Genomic DNA, 20,711 nt, shown 5'->3' on the forward strand with positions numbered 1-20,711 from the left:
TCCAGCCCAACACAAAAAATACTTATGCTATTCCATATTGACCCCTATGCTATTTTTTCATCATCTATGAAAAAATAGCATGCCATCTGACGGGAGAGAGGAATGACTCGTTAAAAATGAGCACAGCACAATAAATTACAGCATGTGAGATGTACATTGTGCTGAGTTTCAAATTATTAGGCACATTTCCAATTAGTAATAAACGCTTTCGAAAACTTGCCTAAGTAAATTTCTGCAAGTGGAAAAACAAATATTTTCTTATGTGGGGAATGATCACATGAACACATTTAACGGGATACTAAGACAGTTTATTCTATTGATCTCGGTTAAAAATATGAAACAAAATAATAAAACCAAAAGCATCAGTGTGGGAGGCCACGTCTGGTCTCACCCACGTATACGTCGACGTCTGCGTCTCTCAGCTCCGTACACATCGTCAGAGGGCGCTCTTAACTTCCCCGAGAAAGATACACTTATACTAGCTGTGATGATGAACCGAATGACACTAACTATAGCATCGTGAGGGAATTTTGAAGTACAGTGTAGTTTACCACAGTTTCACTTGGGACCATACTTGAAGACAGAGAAAACCCGATGTTCCATATTACCCGACTATTCCATAATACCAGAACTTTCTATATTTGTTTATTCTACAGGTTGTTTCAACTTGTTTCTCCATAAGACCATCTCTTCAACCGCCGTTGACTTTAGAAGTATAGTTCCAATTACAAAAATTTCCGAATGACATGCGGTTTCTTGAAACGTATTTTTAGAGGGGTCGTATACATAAAAAAATAATAGAAACTCAACTTTTTAAACAGTCCCCTTATGCCACATCTTCCAATCGGTCAAATGTAGATCATGATCCAAAAATCTATTTGATGAAACCTCCACAGTTTTGAATGCAATGTTTATGGAGATTTTGACTTTGACAAACTAAAATTTGACTGAAATTATCAGAATTTATCGCCAATGATTTTTGGTTGTAGAGTTTGCAAATTGCGAAATTAAATTAAAAGTCTAAAAACCGTGTAAAACAAATAATTGGTATATATTGCGACTAAAATTTTTCAAAAATTTTAATAAACCCTTCCTATAGTCAAGTTGTTTCCCAATAAAACCATCTTTTCATTTGCGTTTCTTATGTGATCAGTGGTCAGGCGCAAATCCAAAGCTATGTGTTGGTAGAGGTGATGGATTGTGTAGGTTTATTCGCTTGGGACATTTTACAGGACAAATCGATTTATCTTATATTATCCGGCTATTGGGAGGGGTGGTCACCTTCATCGTCACTCCTTCTGGATCTGGCTCGAAGTCAAAACCAGCAATGCTTTATGCGATTTGATGCTATCTGCCGAAGAGTATTTGCAATATGTTGTACTTTTGTTTTTCTCATTTCAGTTCTTGGTTGCCGAAAAGTTGAATAAATATTTAATTACAATTTTGCCATACACGGATTAAAAGTGCCTGAAGCAGCAAGTGATGAAAAATAATTTATCTTTTGAATGCACAACAAAATAATATTAATAAAATAACTATCTAATCTCTATCTAAAAATAACCAATAACTGGGGTCATTTTATTTACGTACAGTCCCTAAAAATGAAGATTCTCAAGCTAATACAAACACACCGACGCGGCAATAAGTTGTCAAAACATAGTCATTTTTCATCTTTTACATTTCACTAATTGAAAGTTTTAGTTCACGGGGACTGTATGAAAAATTCAGTTTTTTTATTTTTGCTGAATTGGTGAAGGTGGTAGTGAATCAGACTGTGAACCTGAAGACAGTTTCGAATCCAGCTCGCTGAAGTTATTCTCAGCCACCTCGTTGGGTATTTTGCCTGTTGTGGCGTTTTATATGCATACAACCCTTCAAAAAATTACAAAATTTTAAGAAACCGCATGTAATTTGAAAACTGTTTATAATTGGAAGTACACTGCTGAAGTCAACTGTTGCAGAGATAGCCCTACTAACCACTTCACGTCCAGAATTAACACCAAATTTGGATTATCTCAATTTGACGAATCGGCGATAAATCGGCGGTAACCTCGTCTTAACCACTTGTTATAAAAAAGAAAGGGAATGGGAAAAAAAAAATATATATATATATAAGGAAAAAATATAATAGAGATAAGGTAGTTATTTTAGAGCAGCGGTTCTTAACTGCTGCTCCGCCGAGTCCTTAGAGCTCCTTGTGCACTCTCCAGGGGCTCCGCGGCCGCTCGAGGAAAGTAAAAAAACCAGTAAAATGAAAAAAAAAATTATTATAAATATTTTTAAATAGTAAAAATAAATCAGTAACGTTGATGAATAATTAAAAAATTGGTCTACAGGGTTTCGCCATAGAATTTTTTTACTAAAAAGGGCTCCGCGAGTCAAAAGATGTTGAGAACCACTGTTTTAGATTATCTTTTCACCATCACGATACGTGTTCCCTTTCGCTTTTACATGCATATAGTACAAATATGTAATGTATGCGTGGAAAAATCATTAACAGGAGTATAGAAAGAAAGGAGGGAAAGAAAAACCAATGTCAATTGATAGGGTTACTATAAAGCTTCGCGATGGTGAAGAGAAAGAGAGGGGAAAGAAAATATACACACAAAACACTTGTTTCAGTTTATTCCGCTGGCGTTTGGACGCACTATTACGTGCGTTATCGTAAAGGGGTTAAGAAACAATTGGAAACACCCTGCATATACAAAGAAACTTATGATGTTGTTGAACATTTTTAATGTTTAATTGAACTATTGAACATGAAATTTTACACATTTCGCTTGAAAATACGTACTGCTTGAAGAATTGTACTGCTTTTTCAAACTCTGACGCACGCTAGTATTTTCAATGAGTCATGGATAACGAAAGTGATGAAAGATTAAGCTGAACGCTGTACGTAAAAGAACATCTTATCAGAAGTTACTTTAACCCCCAATTAAATATTTAAATAAAAATATTATTTTATTGCATTATTTTTGCATGAAGATATGTAAAAAATGTTTGCGTAGGCATATTTTGCTACTGCCCACTTCAAATCCATACTAATAAGAGTGAACAAATATCCCCGATGAAATGTTATGAAAGAAATATTTTCGTCGAAGAAAAAAATCTCATGTCAAGAACTTCCAAAAATTAAGTTATTTTCTACTATGTTGTATGCGCGAGAACCGAGAAAGAAAAAAAAATTAGTATGATATATCATCATAATGATAGTATTTTAGGAACGTCACACGATTTCTTTGTTTGTAGCCAAATATTTGCTCCCTTTTTTTAGGAAGTTCAAGCGCAGATTATTTGTAGATGGAGAGAAATGAACTTCTCATCTCATTTATGGGACAACAGAAGTTTTTAACAAACTAGTAAATAAATAAATAAATATATATATATATATATATATATATATATATAACTATAGTAAATAATAAACTAGTAAATAAATATAAGAAAGAAAAAGTACAAAAATATAGTTTATGCAGCATCAATATCAAATTTTGTGTTCATTTTCCACTAGAATGTTCCAATTTTTTCTCCGCCCGCCAATAAAATGGATTTATCTTTCCTTGGGAAGAAATTCTCCAAACCTTGAAGACACGATTACATCAAGGAAACAGTGTAAAATAACTACGTCTTGATATACAGTTGAACTTGGTTAATTCGAAGTCCGAAGTCACTGGAAAAAAACTTCGAATTATCCAATTAGTCTACCCTGGATCCGTAGAATAACTACGAGTTGCACAACTTAACCATCAACATTCACATAGGATAATAATTATCGACGTTAAAATTTTATCATCGGTTACGAAACCGTTTCCTAAATTTTAATAATTCATAATTATGATATATAATTTATCTTAGCTGCTACATTATTCCATCAATATCAATGAAGAATTTCTTGAACATGCTCAAAATCTGATTTATGGAAACAGTTACTGATCATCAGAAATGAAACTGTTTCCCAAATTTTGCTTATGACTCTTGTGCTGTCATGGAAATATACTTCCACTAACGTATACTGAACGTACATATCTTTCCAAAATTTTTCATGCTCTTAATGACGACAGAAAGATTCAGATTTTGAATGGTATACCTTGATTTATACGTTACCTACTTAAAACATAACTGGTATTAAATGGTAAACAGTCTCAATGTGCACTCCACCTGAACAATGTTAATGGGCATAAAAAATATAGACATTAAATTATGAAAAAAAAAATGAGGTGAGAAACACAGAATTTTCAAACTTTTATTAGCTTTTAAAATTTGTTGTTTAACAACCTGATCGAAAAAAGCAGTCTGGCTGTTTTCAAAATTTTTCAAACAAAATTTAATCAAAATTTATTCATACAAAAAAATATATATATATAACTTTTCCCTCCAGCTTCAAATTATCCAAAAAATTCGAAAATAGTTCGAATAAAACAAGAAATTTTAACATTAAATTAAATAGAAAACTAAAGGAGAAGTTCGTAAAATCTCGAATTATCCAAAATTCGAATTAACCAAGTACTTCTGTATTAACTTTGTTTGCATTCCATACGGACTTTTGTGATGCTGTATGAATAGGCTATAACAAAAGATTATGAACATAATATAGAACGTGTAGATAGGTAGACATCTATGGGAGCGAATATTCATCAGCATATATCACAACAATAGTTTTCTGGCGAAGAAAAAAGACGCGCGAAGCGTCACATGTTACAACTATAATTATGAAGGAAAATAGCATGGTCTCAGCAATGATTTGTATTTCGTTCCTGGTAATTACTGTATACACCTTCTAAAGCCTTCGCACGTACTGTATTTCTATCTTCTCGCTTGCTTCAATCTTTCGTTAGGTCCAAACAGCATGCATGAGTCAGAGGCGGAATGAGATATCACATTGTAAATTTAGTAAATATATGTACATAGGAACTTGTGGTAAATTCGAATTTTCGAATGTATACAGGGAGATTCGCTAGCGCGTGTATAGTTTTTTGGGAGGAGTGGGTGACTCAAAGACGATTCGGAATCACATAGCAATGCAGGTTCGGAAATGCTATCTTGACGTGGTAAATGGTGTTGAACGGTCGAGAGAGCTTCGGAGCTGAATTGGATCCACCAAGTCTTGATTCCTCCTTCTGGGGCCCCCAGACTGAAGCATATCTGATCACCGGCATAACATCCCAATTGACCACTGAGGAACTGCTTGCACACATTACACTGAATTGGTGGCGTGCTCGGAATCTTCCTGAATGATCGGAATTTCATGAGTTGGAGATTTGAGGGTTGCATTACAGCTCGTGGACGACACTTGACACACCTTTTTCACGCTGTTACTTTTGTCGGTGCACATATTTATTATTAAAATGCATATTCACTCACGTGGTGTTTTATAACTTCTGGTATGTGCTACCGCGTCAGGAAAGCATTTCTGACCTTGCACTGCTACGTAATTCCGACTAGTTTTTGTGTCACTTACTTGAGAAGTTCGTACACGCGGTAGCGAATCATTCTGTATATACATGCATTCAAACATTCAATCGGATCCCGATACAAAGAACTCTGGTTTAACAAATTTCTCTGTTCAAGGAAAATTTCTTAGAAGTCCCTATTCGTATACTGAGTTTTTTATTTTAACCCTTAGAGAAGTGATGAAGGTTTATACAGGGTGTTCTGTTAATGGACCGACAAACTCAGAAGGTTGTTAGTAGACATCAAGAGGAACAAAAATTGCAATGGAACATGGTGTCGCAAACCACGTTGAGAGGGTGAAAATCGCAAAAAACGCATGCAGGTTTCCACGTCACGCTGGAACGACAAAAAGTGCAATAATAACTACAGAAAGATTTATTTGATTGATTATTACAAGAGTTGTTGGAAGTGGCAGCCAAACGAACGTGGAGGCCAAACAACGGGTTCCGCGCGTGCGTCCAATCCAACTGCTACACGTGCTTTCTACCGCAATAGCGCTAATTTGCGTTGCTTACCTCAGATATGATGAGCGAACCCATGAACGCATTCAGCGATCAACTGACATCCACCTTTCGTCTCCTCTGGACTCAGAGCCTGCATGCGTTTTTCGCGATATTCACCCTCTCAGTTTTCGACACCATGTTCCATTGCAGTTTTTGTTCCTCTTTATGTCTACTAACAACCCTCTAAGTTTGTCGGTCCATTAACAGAACACCCTGTATACCTCCTATAAGTCTTCTGATCCAACGATGTTTCTCGATTTAACGAACCAAAATGTCGGTCTTATCTGATTCATTAAATTGGGGTTCGAGGGAATATATGCACAATTTTGTTAATCCCAATCGGCACACACTCGGCATAGCAGTAGCATCCAATTAGTGGGGTTCTGTATTTCTTTAGTGCAGCTTCCGACGTAATGTAACGCCAAAAACATTCGAGTGGTTAATGTATAAAATGTTTATAACAGTCAAACATTTGTACATAATTCATTGCATTACAATATACTTTTATACTATTGAAAAGTGTACCCATTTTCAGGTTTTTTTTTCAGTAGGCTAACTACACTCATGTCCATAAATTCAGGATAATTCAGAATCACACGGAAATCGAAATCTAAAGTAAAAATTTCACCTGTAGAATTATCACACACATCTGCAAGAATGATATGCAAATTTCAGGAAGCCACCAGATGATGCCGATAGTAAGTCACAATGACGAGAGTGTAAGAGGGGGGTATATAAGGAATGGTGGCAAAGAAGTAAAATTGTTCACAAGAGTTCTGTAAGGCACTCAGTGCCATAAGCGAATAGTTATGACACAGAGGACGCATGTGGATGATTTTTTACGTGGTAGAATTATCGGCCGCCTGGAATGTGGGCGTACTCAGATGGAAGTATCCGAGGAACTTGGAATTGCCCAAAGTGTCATCTCTAGGCTTTGGCAACGATTCCAAGATAACGGAAATGTCAGTAGACGTTACAGTACAGGTCGCCCCCGAGTTACAACGCCGAATGAAGACCGGTATTTGGCAGTAACTGCCAAAAGAAGCAGACGGAGCACAGCATCCGACCTGTCTCGTCAGCTATCTGCAGCCACGGGTACCACAGTTTCAGGGCAAACCGTGTACAGACGTTTGGGAGATATTGGTCTATATGCTCGCAGGCCTGTCAGATGTGTTCCGCTCACGGCAACTCACTGTCGGCAGCGATTAGCCTGGAGTAGAGAACATGCAATGTGGACATCGTCACAGTGGGCTTGTGTGATGTTTTCCGACAAATCCAGGTTTAGCTTGCAGTCTGATTCACGTCGGACTTTCATATGGAGAACGCTAGGTACCCGTTACCACCAAGACAACATGGTTACGGTGGTGCAGCATTGCTCGTTTGGGGTGGAATTATACTGGGTTCCAGAACAGATCTGCATGTTCAAACCGGAACCATGAAAGCCCAAATTTATCGGACATCATTCTGGAACAACATGTACGTTTGTTTAGGGGTGCCATGGGCGCAGAATTTGTGTTTATGGATGACAACGCTCGTCCTCAATGAGCAAACATCGTAAACGAATGCCTTGAATCTGAGGATATAACCCGTATGGAATGGCCAGCATTCTCACCTGACTTGAATCCGATAGAGCATGTGTGGGACATGCTTGGCCGACGAGTTGCAGCCCGTCAACCACCTCCTACATGTGTACCGGAACTTCGGAGAGCATTGCTTGCTGAGTGGAGTGATCTTCCCCAAGATCAGATCGATAATTTGATACTCAGCATGCCTAGGCGTTGTACGTACTGTATTTCATCGCATGAGAGACATACAATGTATTAACCATCATACCAACCATTTAATAGTAAGTTTTTGTAAAGGAGATATTTTTTACAATTGCTCCAGGGAGCAAAAATCGTAGTTTTTATGAATGGTATCATACATACACCATCGTTTTTGTTCTTTATCTTTTTTTTAATAAATGGGCTTTATGAATAAGTAGCGTTTGTTTTGTTTCTGAACCTTTATTTGCCGGAGCTGGCATTATCCTTAATTTATGGACATGAGTGTATATACAGTATACTGTGCATATTATAACAACGAACGTTTTGTATATTTTTCTTTTTCTAGTTTGTTCTTTGCTCAAAGAAGGTGCAGTTGCCATCTTTGGACCAAGTTCACTCGCATCTAGTGCCTTAGTACAAGCCACAGCAAATACACTTCACATACCACATTTTGAAACTCGTCTCGAGTATCATAGGAGTTACGGAAAATATACGATAAATATTTTTCCAGATATCCACGTCCTTGGTAAAGCGTTGTACGATTTAGTTAAATCGAAAAACTGGAGAGCTTTTACCATTGTTTATGAAGATGATGAAGGTAAGAGAATAATCGATAAATCTATTTGTTTCTAATATATCAAAACCGGAAAGTTTTGAGAAAAAATTTTAACCCTCTCACTATCATTGACGAGATATTTCGCCTTTTTAAAAGCCTCTTATTTTAGTAATGATAAACTCAGACATTTAAAAATTTGATTTTTCAATGGAACGATTTTCCCTATACCCCCTTAATTTGCACCTGCTAGAATTCGAAGGAAGCCTAATCCATTAAAAAAAGATATGGAATTTTACAGGGGGGTGTAGGGACTCAGTCAAAGCCGAACAGTTGGTTTAAACCGTCAACAATACGAAATTGGTTTTCGAACACACTAGCGAATGCCCCTCACAAATTATTGTGAGGGGCTGTGGTGCCTGAGGTGTTCTCGTTGTATAATAATGTTTTTTATAGTTTCATTTGCCCCGAAAAATTAATAAATTGAAAATATTAATACAAGCATGTCACTCCTTCGTTTTTCGTTCCCATAGGGTCTTCAGTGATTTCTACTACGCCGAGGAAAGCGTTCAAGATATCTCAACATATACGTTCGAGAAAAAAGAGGCGACATTAATCAAATTTAATCAGTTGATTCTACAATTAAAAGAGTTTTCTACAATTTATGTTTACAACTTTTCTCTATAGATCACAAGAATATCACATAAAAGTGAATAGGGTGTTGTACCGAACCGATACGTATTTACTTAGATACTCTACATCAGTGGTTCCCAAAGTGTGGGTTGCGACCCCCTGGGGGGTCCCATTAATCAACTGGCAGGGGGAGGGTCGCGAGAGATTCTCCAAAATAAAAACGTCCGTTTTTACCGTTGCAAAAAATAAACAAAAATATTTTTAGTTTTCGCAACGTAAATAAAAATGTCTTAAAACTAAAAAATGTTTTTACTCAGTTGTGAGCTACTAACCATTTATGTATGATATGATGTAAATTTATCAAAATCCTGATGTACAATAATCAATATATCAAGTTAATCATCTGGTTTCAAAGTTATGTATTTTGTAAAATTGAAAACACAGAATGCGATAAGCAATATGTGAATATAAAAGGGAAAAATGCCTACACCTTTTATGAACAATGTTATAATGGTTTATTTCAAGTAAAGAACCATTTTGAAAACTGATGATTCTTTCCGAATCGCCTTGTGCATCAAATTCATGGATCACACTTCACTACAGAGAGATAGACGGCTTTTCTCTTCTCAGCTAGTAATGGTTAATAGTTAATCTCCGTACTCCATTACTAAGTGCATGGCAACGTTTCGCATTTTTTCTGGTATTTAGCAGCCCTGTGCAATTTATGAGACACTTAATGGGCGTTCTCGCCGTCCCGCCAACTTTACAATACAGGTTATGTTGCTTGTTGACAATAGCGAAATATTCTCTCTTCTCATTGTACCTGTACTAGGTACATTTCATCCACGATTTCTTTTTTTCTTGACTATAATTAACACATAATCGAAATATTAGTATCAATTATGTTATCAGCGCAATTTTTGTTTTAACAACCTTCCTTGCAAAAAAATTTGCAAGTCATGGGATATTTTGGATGTCAAGATATATTGATATGCACAAGGGTGTATACGATATCCTATGTATATATGTAGCCTATATATATATATATATATAGGAAACTATGCATTATGCTGCAAAGTTAAATAACTGTTGTCGAAACTTACCAATACTTTTTACAATAATTTTATAGAATTTTTTACTATTATATGGTGTGTGTGCGTGTGTGATCGGTAAATGTGATAAATCGGATATTATACATAATAACCAAGGGTCGTTGGTAAATTTGATAAATGTGAAAAAAATTCCAAGTGAGTCTAGTATGTGTGTGATGAATGTAGTCGGACCCCGATATAATGATAAATTTTACGATCGTACCCCGATATAATGATAAATTTTACGATCGTACCCCGATATAATGATAAATTTTACGATCGTACCCCGATATAATGATAAATTTTACGATCGTACCCCGATATAATGATAAATTTTACGATCGTACCCCGATATAATGATACAATATATGAACGAATTATTATGTATAGTATATGATATAGTACGGTTTATCATGTTTACCAACGACACGACGCTTCGGTAGGCTACTATGCATAACTGCCGGTAAAAGTGACTAATTTAAAAAAAATTATAAAATTTACCAAAATGCTCGGTGATTATGCACGATAACCTGTTTTCATGTATAACCACCAGATTTATTAAGTGATGTTTTTGTCAGGCACGGGATCGAAAAAAGGTCTATCTCAGTGATTCGCTCATTATCACAGCTCTACAAAAATTTTGTTTTGTTTAGTTCCTGGAATTTTTTAACTGATTTTGAGTATATTTGGTATGCTGCTTTCAAATATGAAGACAGTTTTTCTCTATCAGCTCTACCTTTTGAGATTCAGCGTAGCTACATTATGCAATATTTGAATATACAACTCATTGAGTAGTGGTTGAGTTTTTTATGTGGATTGGTTCCGGTTTTTTACTTCCCTTTCTCTGTACTGCTATCAGCTGATTATATGAAGCCATATTTGTTGACATAACCTAGTGTTTACATCTAACACAACTCATGAAGTTCTTTGTTTTCTTTCAAACCGAGCACAACTCCGGTCTATCGCCATGGGCAATTCAATTTGCTACCGAATGAGTTGTGCCGGAAGTGGTTCTTTGTTTTGAAGGTTGATGAAAAGACAGAATGCCGTCCAGTCGAAGAAGTTGTGTTAATCATCCTGATGTTTTTTGCTACATATGGTGGTGAGTACGCTCTAAAAATAGAACAGAAAAGACACATTCCTGATTTTATTAAAATAGCTAACCTTGAGTACTTTGGCTTGGTAACCAAGATGAAGTTTGGACCGCACACATTGTGTATAGAACTTGTGCAGAACACCTACGACAATGGACTAATGGTGAGAGAAGGAGTCTAAAACTTTGATGACTTATTTTTGTATTGGGAACATTATTGGCATATACCGAAATAACCGTAGCATGTGTACATATCCTGATTTATCCTCTGCAATACCCATTGCTCATTCAATTAAAATGAAAGAAGAATATGATATCATAGCTTTTGTCATGAAGAAGATTGGGTTTCACGAACATCAATCGGTAATTTGTGTGGACTGTGGTTAACTTCCTCCTTGGTCCGCAAGGAGTCTACACGAAATATCCTTGCTTCTTGTGTCTATGGAATAGCAGTGAAAAACGATACCACTTGAAGAAAAGAGTGACCTACGAGAGAAAACATGGTTGTTGGAAAAAGAGATTGAAATTTCATTTGTGAACCCTTTGTCAGATGAGACAGATCAATCATCTTGCCTCCGCTGTATATGAAGCTAAGGTTAACGAAACAGTTCATGAAAGCTCTTGATCAGGAGATCTCTTGCTTTGCATACATAGGAAAAAAGTGCCTAGAATAAGTACAGAGAAACTTAAAGCTGTAATTTTTGATGGTCCTCAAATCAAAAAGCTCATAAACGATCCTCATTTCATTGATTCAGAGCGAAAAGCGAGTATGTCATTCGTTCATTACTCGCACAGGTTGAGATTCTTGGCGATACTAGTGAAAAACAAGGTGAACGATTTCACCAGAACAAAGACAATGGAGGACCTTCATCAGGGAAGATGGGAAACTCATATGATGGCAGATTATTATTGGAATCTGCTAAAAGACTGTGTAAACAAAGTTCTCTGAAGAATTTTCAAACGAAAGAAGCTTTCGGAGTAGAAACGAATAACTTTTCTTTGGTTTTATTTGATTCTTCCCATTTCTAATTTTAAATTAAGCTAGTGCAGGTTTACAGGAGTGTTGCTGTGCTCTTTTCAATTAATTAAAATGTTTTACAAAATTTCTTAAGGATTTTTTTTTTTTTAATTTAACGCTTATACCGTAAGCCCAATTTGATGTGTTGACGTAAATAATGATACTGTCATATCTCGCAAACAGGAGCTGATGGGCAAAAACTAATGTCATGTTTGTTTTCACCACATGAAATTCATATAAAATTAGTTTAAAAAACTCAGCACCAAATTATGTGTTGTCCTGTGTTATTTTCATGCCCTTACACTTGCATCTGACTGCCATAAATTTTAAGGTGTGTGTGACGGATGACAAAAAGGTTTACAGAAATTTGAGGGCAGAAATGTCTCAACGTTACACATGAAAGAGAAACAGAATATTTGGATTTTACTTTCGTTAAAAATGAAGTTCTAAAAGAAACGCGCTTACAAAAGTTCTTATTTTAAATCGAGATTTTTCAGAATCAATTCCAAAGACAAGCACGTGCCATTACAATTTTTGAAACCCGTTTTACGGCAGTAGAAATGTGTTGATACTATTTTTTCGAGACTGCGGAGAAAATGACTTCAAAGGTACATTACATACGTTATTCTCTCTACTTTGAGAAATAAGACGCTCAAGAATCACTGACGGAATACGTAAAAACCAATACTTTAGTACATTGCGTGATAAAAGATCATTCCAGAAGAAACCAGCTTCCGTGAGCTAGACTCATATAAAGCATTTTCAGTGAGAGAAATAAAAGGCGGTAGTGGAATGTTGAAATTAGGCTTTTACCTATGAGCAGACTAAGTAATTATATCTTTACGGATACATCAGCAAGCAGAAATAGAGCAAAAGATTAGACCCGAGATAATTAAGGAATCTCGGACATTGCGCTACTTAATCGATTAACTCAATTCGAGGTTGATTAGTCTCGAAATACTCACGCAATATATCCTAGTTTCTATGGTGCAAAACTCTTATCTAAAAAGATTGATATCTCCCCCATCTAATGGGAGAAAGATAATTTCTGAAACCAGCTATGGGATATATTTTTTTAATGATAACACTTCTATATCGTGTAATTGATATACACGCAGTTTGAACCACGGATCAATCAATAAAATTTGAAGGAATGAAGTGTACACTAAATTAATAGAGCCACATGCTATTATCCTTCTACGGTTTGTAAAATAAAATACAATTGCATAAAACTATGTGTTATTATTGTTCTATTTCACTTATATTACGATATTACGACGTATACGCTGTATTTAGATATACTGCCTTTCAAAAATTCTTTAAAGATCCAAACTTTTCAGCGAACAACAATAATTTCATACTATCGCTGGTTATATTTTTAAATAATTTACATCAAAATTCACTCTTTTCATTAAAGAAAAAGGCATCCAAGCAGTGTTTAATTTCTGCACCATTCCGCTGCCTTCTAGACATTTAGAATGTTTTGTGCTGGATCATCTTACCCTATTAATGCGATGCATCGATTTGCAGGTTAACTGTATTTACTGGGTTATCTGCTGAATGTTTGGTAGCTATATCTCGCTTCATGTCTAGCTGGTCATTTCTGCCTCCCGTGTGAGAGACCATCTGTCAGAAACAATGAGATTATGGGCGTGAATAACCACATTCTCCAACTAAGAATCCCTCAGGTGTATTATAAATCTTTAGCGAATAATATCGGTGGACATAATGTAACACATTTCCTCGGACTAACGCAATTGCTGTATGTGATGTGGCTGCATGCAACATATAAGTAACATAATCAAGAAGTAAATAAGCATGTATCTCTGGCAGAAATCATAAATGGGATTTTGCGTACCGGAAAGCAGCGAATGTTTCTCATAACAGAAACACTCATTCCCATCTACAAAACCATCCACTGAAATTGAGATTTACTGAACGAGTAAATAATGTTTAAGCAGGATCATCTTATACATTTAATTTCAAATAATGAATTATTCAAATATCTCTGAAATTTTAAACAGATGGATGGAGAAATTTTCAAAGGGCATAATTGAAATATAATTATTACGGTTAAAATGTAATTTTCAATTAGACCGGAAAGCAAACAAGCAGACGAGTTTTAAAGAGAGTTTATGTCATCTTTATTCCTTCATCTATTTTTGTAAAGTATCATTATTCAAACGGATACTATTAGCCAAAGAGAAAAAAAAAATATTTTTCTTAATTCAATCAGATTTTTCCTCATACCTCATTAAAGTTTTTAATTCTGATTTTTCTAATCAAATATTTTATTATGCCTTTGGCGTCATATTCATGATTTTCAATTAAGTTTCAATTATTTCAAAAAGTTTAAACTTTCTTTCGAAAGTTTCCTAGTCCAGTTACTCTCATTAGGATCTTTAATGCAGTTTTACTACTTCTATAGAGTTCCCAGGCAGCAGTGAGAGAGTTATCCACCAACTTTTGATGCAAGTGTTTCAAATCCCACTGGAATCGGGGGAAAAAGAAAGCATAGAAGAAACATGCAAAATGAAAATCTTACTTTTAGAAAATTCTATAAGTGGTTAGTACGACCGATACAACCATTTTGTTCACCAACATGTTGCTCTAACAAAATCTATAAAGAAATTAGCGCGATGGAAATCTTGGGAAAGAATTACCGTATAACTCGGCACATGCACCGCAATGGGAAACACAGTAAAAATTTAAAAAACACCAAATAAAATTAATATTGGTGAAATTAATCAAAAGCGTCGTATCGGTAATATATTCATCACACATTTCTACTATAGAAGCTGGTTTATTTCACGTAATGTCAGCTTCCATGCATTCTACATACAAATATTTGTTTAAGTGGGTTGGTGCACGCAAATTTTGCAAAAAACACATTTTCCAACTTTTCAATTTTTTAAATACTAATTTTTCGGAAATTTTCGGCGTCTATCTGTGTTTAAGTTTTTGTTCTACCTGTAACAAATATATTTTTGAAGTATTTTTACATTAACTGCTGGCAGGCATTACACATGCTAATGTTTATTGTTTGATAAGGAACATTTTTTCGAACACCACTCATTCAAATGTCATGAAACTTTGTGTGTCTCTCAATACTGTAGTGTTACACACTTTAACATGAGGATTTTTTATTAAAATTATTTAAAAAATTTTTATGGCACATAATATGGGCAAATTTTGATTTTTGAAAAAGTTGCATGTTGTTGGAGTTAAATTTCGATAAAAAAAACCACCAACAATTAAAATCATAAATGCTCGTGTTAAAGTATGTAACACTATAGTGTTGAGAGGCGCACAAAGTTTCATGACATTTAAACGAACGGTGTTTAAAAAAATGTTCCTTATCTAACAATAAACATAGTTTTGAGAAAAACGCATTTTAGTGAAAAACATTAGCATGTGTAATGTCTGCTAGCAGTTAATGTAAAAATACTTTAAAAATATTTTTAATACAGGTAGAACAAAAACACAGTTAGACGCAAAAAATTACATAGTATTTAAAAATTGAAAAATTGGAAAATGTGTTTTTTGGAAAATTTGCGTTCACCAACCCCCTTAAAAAAATAACTGCTTGATGTTAAGTAATTTGAATATTTATCACACTTCGAAAAATCACATGCAGATGAAATTATGTTGAAATGTTTCTAAAAAAATATTATTGATATTATCTTTTTTCGATTCAAATTTCAAAATCACTTTTTGAATACAAAATTTATGCTCCAATAATCCAAATCAGTTATCACATTTGTTCTTTCAATAGATGTTACGTAAGTCACCTAAATCACAAGTTATTCGTACTGTGTAATCGAAGGATAACGTATTCAAAAATTTTTCGTGAAATGATACTACATTGCACTTAGTAACATGTAGACCTGGGTTGTTATTACAAACGGTCAGCTGGAATAGATCTTTTTGAAGAACTAAGCAATCATTCATGTGATGAATAGTTCGATAAAACTTCAGATCTTCTCCAAGCATGAGGAAACGGTCATTATGAAGATGCAATATTATACGTGATTTACAGAGAACTAGAATCAGCAATGGGTCGAGGTTGGATGTTATTTGAATAAGGTTCTGACAGATTTTCCGATGGCAGCCTAACGATGTTTTTCCTTTCGCTATCAAATAAAGCTATAGATTCATTTCGCAAAGAAAGGTGAGAACGTAGCTTTAACAAGAGTATTTGATGTTGAACCCTGTCACAAATTTACTTTTACGAAACTAGTGTACCGACAATCTGTTGCCCCATCAATCAGTGTTTGTTTTTGTAATCAAACGTACAATCACGTTATTACTGTACTATGAGAGTTATTTTTTTCTTTTCGTTTAACTTATATTTGTAGAAATCGTGAAGCTACAAGAGCTGTTAAAGCTTCGAAATCAGAACTCTGTTAAGATTTCCTTGCGGCAATACACTGGGGAATACCGCTATAACAAGCTGCTCAAAGATATTCGGAAAAGAGGTGAGACGAACTTAGTGCTGGACGTGCCAACTGCAAGAGTAAAGGAAATCATGGCCGAGGTATCTCTCACATAAACGCTAGTTAAAAGGTTTCTGTACTCATACATTCAAAAGTTGTACGATATTTACTTATTTTTCAATCATAAGACATTGTCTTCGTTCTTCTTTAACACATTCCTTTTTCAAAAAGTATATACGGTCGATCTTGCTTATAACGTTCCCACTTGGAACATTTTTCCGCTTAATACAATTCATTTGCGTGGACCCTAATCCATCTAATTCTCATTACGATTTCTCGTTTAAAGCGTTTTCCTGATTACAAAAATTTTATGACGGTAGTTTTAAAACGTTATATATATAAATATATCGGCAGTTAATATATAGGCAGGATCCGCTGTATATACCCAAAAGAAAAAAGAAATTTTTTCTGAAAAATAAAAGACGTTTCTTTACTTAAAATTTTTCTTCCAGAGTGAATATTTTTGTTTACATTTTAGAACATCGTTTATTTTCATTTTCAATAGGCACAGAAGGCTGGGATGATTACAGAGTATCACAACTATGTAATTGTATCATTGGTAAGTTCATCACAGTGATGAAATAATTGTAATAAGAATACTATATTAGAAAAATATATCTGAATGCGAATCGAAACACATGGAATACGGAAAGTGTAATTTATTATACATACCGGACGGCCCAATTCAAAAAGATAACAACTGAAAAAATTGCATTTTTGAGTTATACACGCCAAGAGAACTTTGGAAAATGCCTCTACATATCGCAAAACACAGCAACTGTTAACTCTGCTTATACGCTCCCTACTGTAATGTGAAATAAGATCTGATTCCCATTCAGTTCCATATAAATTGATTCTTTAAAAATGAAAATATCTCAAAACATAGAATTTTGAGTTGTTGCCTTCTTTTTGAGCTAGACCATCGATCTGATTCTTTGTTCGTGATCACCACCACAAATGTCTGTGTAGGAAAGACAGAAAAACCACTGCATCATTAAGACGGTCGTCAAGTGGAAGTGACTTCAAGCGATAAACAAGTCGCGCGCAGTTGTATTCGCAAGACTGGCCCCATTTTACAGAAAGGAGGAGATCGTCGTCCCCTAAAAACTATTTCGGCAAGAGCAGCATACGACTGATAAAATCGGAATGGAATGGGATCATGCGCGTCTTGCCTTATCTGTGCAGGCGCTGTACTGTTGTTTACTTTTTTTCAAGCCAAGTACTCCTGTTTTTTTTCACTTTGGTCGGTCGGTCTCTCTCTCTCTCTCTCTGAGCTGAAATTTGAAATGTTCCGTTTATGGGTTGTGATAATAAGTAGTAATATATCGATTAAATATGATTATTTATTTATCCACAACACGAACACCTTCTCCAAGTTTGTGTCAGATGTCTCATTAAGTATAGAAATAATAAATACAGGTCTGGATCCATTTCTTAAAAATTTCAGTTTTTCAATATTTCCTGAGTATTTACTAACACACTCGTCTGCACGTAGTGCAGTCGCGAATCCAGTAGCGTTTAAATGTCACTTTCAGCGCATGACGTAAAACACCCCTAGCCGTTTCACTCAGCGTCGACTGCTGTCACTTGTGTTGCTTCCAGTGGACGACCGGCCTTGACCACAGATTTTCTGTTTGCATTGTCACTCGAATCCAAGATATAGTATATCGATATTTGTAAAACACACATCTTCATTTGGTAAAACTAATTGTGAATAATGTGTGATATTCGGATTCAAAAAATTCTTCTCTTAACACTCCACAACATTTTATTACTTTTAAACAAATTTAAACTGGATTAGTCATTTGCTCGTATATTAGTTATTTTAATGAAATGTTTTGGTAAAAAAACAACTGGGTGTATACTTATTCTGAGCCATCTACAGTCCTAACTATTCTTCAGAAGATTCTAAAACTTCAGTAACGTCTTAATTGAGAAATGAGGAGAATTTTTAGTCCTTTAAAGACTAAAAATCTGCTTGTAGCTTTTGGTGCGGTCATTTTATGCATCCTTATACATTAAACCCGAAACAATAATCTACAAACATTTTTTAAAGACTGAACAAAGACTTGAATTCGAAAGAAAGAGCACAGCTGATGACTTGCGCCCTAACCGCATGATTGCCATACAGCTAAAACAAAAACAAATTTCAAAATATCAGAATAATTCATGAGCATTTGCTGATACTAAACATGAACATAAAATTAATATGGTACAGGATCACATAAAATTTGGGAACTCTTCGAGATTTTTTCTAGTTCTGTGATCAGAACTTACCGGGTTGGTAGGACTTGAGTAAAAATTAAGGAGGGTGTTCATTCGAAGTTTATGTAAGAACTAAAACATTACCATAACTTAAATACAAAATTAAAGTCTTTGTGGGAAGAAAATTCATCATAATATAATTCTCTTAAATTAAACTATGATACGACCATTTTAATCTTCTCTTTTTACCAACTGCAGATTTCGAGATAGAGTAATAATATGACAGTAAATACAAATGTTTTTACTTGAAATAATAGCATAAACAATTCCAAATTATGAATATGTAGAAACATTTTCAAGTGATAGTGATATTACATGCGATTCAATAATTTTATTTTCTTCAATATGCAAAGAAAAAATGCGTAAAATTAAAATACTATAAAATAAAAAAATAAAAAATATTTCTTACGTAGAATATACGTAGAATCACATATCTAAAAGTAGAGCAGTTAATTTTCTATATCTGTTTCAGTGTATGAATATTGCGAAAGCCTATATAGTAATTTACTATACTTAGTAATTAAAAAGATATTTGCATGAATTTTTTTCGAGCAAAAATAACACTAAGCATGGCGTAAATAGCATTCAAATGTTTGAGGTGTCTGGGTGTGGTTGCTTTATTTATCATTGAAAGTAAATAAAAACGTAATTAAAACCCGTAAAAAAGTAATAACTTCAAAAATTTTATTTTTTATGCTTGTTGAGTGAGTCAGTGAGTGAGATTAGCAAAAATATTGCAAAAATAAATACTTTATTATAAATTTATTCAGATCTCTATCATTCAAATAAGGATGTATAAAATTGTCTTAGTCAGATGATCATTTTCATTAGCAAAAAATTAGCAATACGGAAATAGCACTTGAAAAGTTTTGGAACGTTGGACAGAAAAGGAAATTCCTATGAAGCACATTTATGGATTTCCTCTTCATCCACTTTATACGTTATTGAATTGCTTATTTTCTCTTTCACGGGTAAAACTACAACAAGTATATTAATTTAAAATTTAAAATCGTATCACGATGCTAAAATTTTTTTAAGTCTTTCTTCAATCGTCTCTAATTATGAATATTTTTTAATTGAATTGTTTTTGCTTCAGTTCTTAAAACAATTACATGAAACTGACTCTCATTCGCTTAGAAAACAACAATGCACATCATGTACATTAAAATTGTCATTACTTTAAAAGTAGAGTTGTTGAATCATCGAAATGTCTAGTAACGTGCGTCACGCATTGAAATTCAGACACGCGAAAAGGTAATAAAAGTACAGAGAACAATTATTATGATTTTGTTGTTAACCTTTTTTTTAATACTATGATTTTTAAAACTAACAGCCATAGTACGTCGCAATTACTTCTTGACTTGCATGCTGATGATATTAATTTTCGTCTTTGAAAAATTACGAAGCAACAAACATCTTGACTTCAGTTTTGCGCTCGAAACTGTAATTACTGACGTTTGTCTTAATCAGTAACCACCAACGATCCGAGATATGTTTTTATTTTATTTTTTTTTCATTTAAAAGTATGAATTATTATAAACGCAGTAGTTGAAGCCATCACATATCAGCAGGTTACCGGTTAATTATAGATATTTTAAAGAACCATTTAAATGTATTCTTTTATTTAAGAGTGAATTTTGCTAAAAAATATCTTGTTTTATAAGTTCTTGTATTCTTATGGGTAGTTTTTAATAGTTTACTTTCAAAGAAATTACGTGATGTTTTTAATACATCCTCCGTTTAATACTTATTACAAATTATGTTCAGAGTGAATCATGGAATATATAAAAATTACTAGGTACTTATAACTTGTAATGATCAATAACTGTACCAATAATTTTT

The 20,711-nt window shown here is 34.3% G+C and overlaps 1 protein-coding gene across 3 annotated transcripts in view; it reads left to right on the top strand.

The window, feature by feature from the left end:
- Positions 1–20,711, top strand: part of LOC149085632 (glutamate receptor ionotropic, kainate 2-like) — a 185,678-nt gene that overhangs the window by 115,515 nt on the left and 49,452 nt on the right. For all 3 annotated transcript variants that reach the window (XM_089233790.1, XM_089233792.1, XM_089233791.1), the window contains exons 3-5: positions 8,067–8,318; positions 16,467–16,645; positions 17,110–17,163. In XM_089233790.1, coding sequence (XP_089089916.1) covers positions 8,067–8,318; positions 16,467–16,645; positions 17,110–17,163 — 485 coding nt within the window. The remainder of the gene's footprint in view (positions 1–8,066; positions 8,319–16,466; positions 16,646–17,109; positions 17,164–20,711) is intronic.

This window comes from Pholcus phalangioides, unplaced genomic scaffold, assembly GCF_987345545.1.
Source record: "Pholcus phalangioides strain wild (caught in Gottingen) unplaced genomic scaffold, Ppha-v1.0 ptg000007l_1, whole genome shotgun sequence".
NCBI classification, from domain to species: Eukaryota; Metazoa; Arthropoda; class Arachnida; order Araneae; family Pholcidae; genus Pholcus; species Pholcus phalangioides.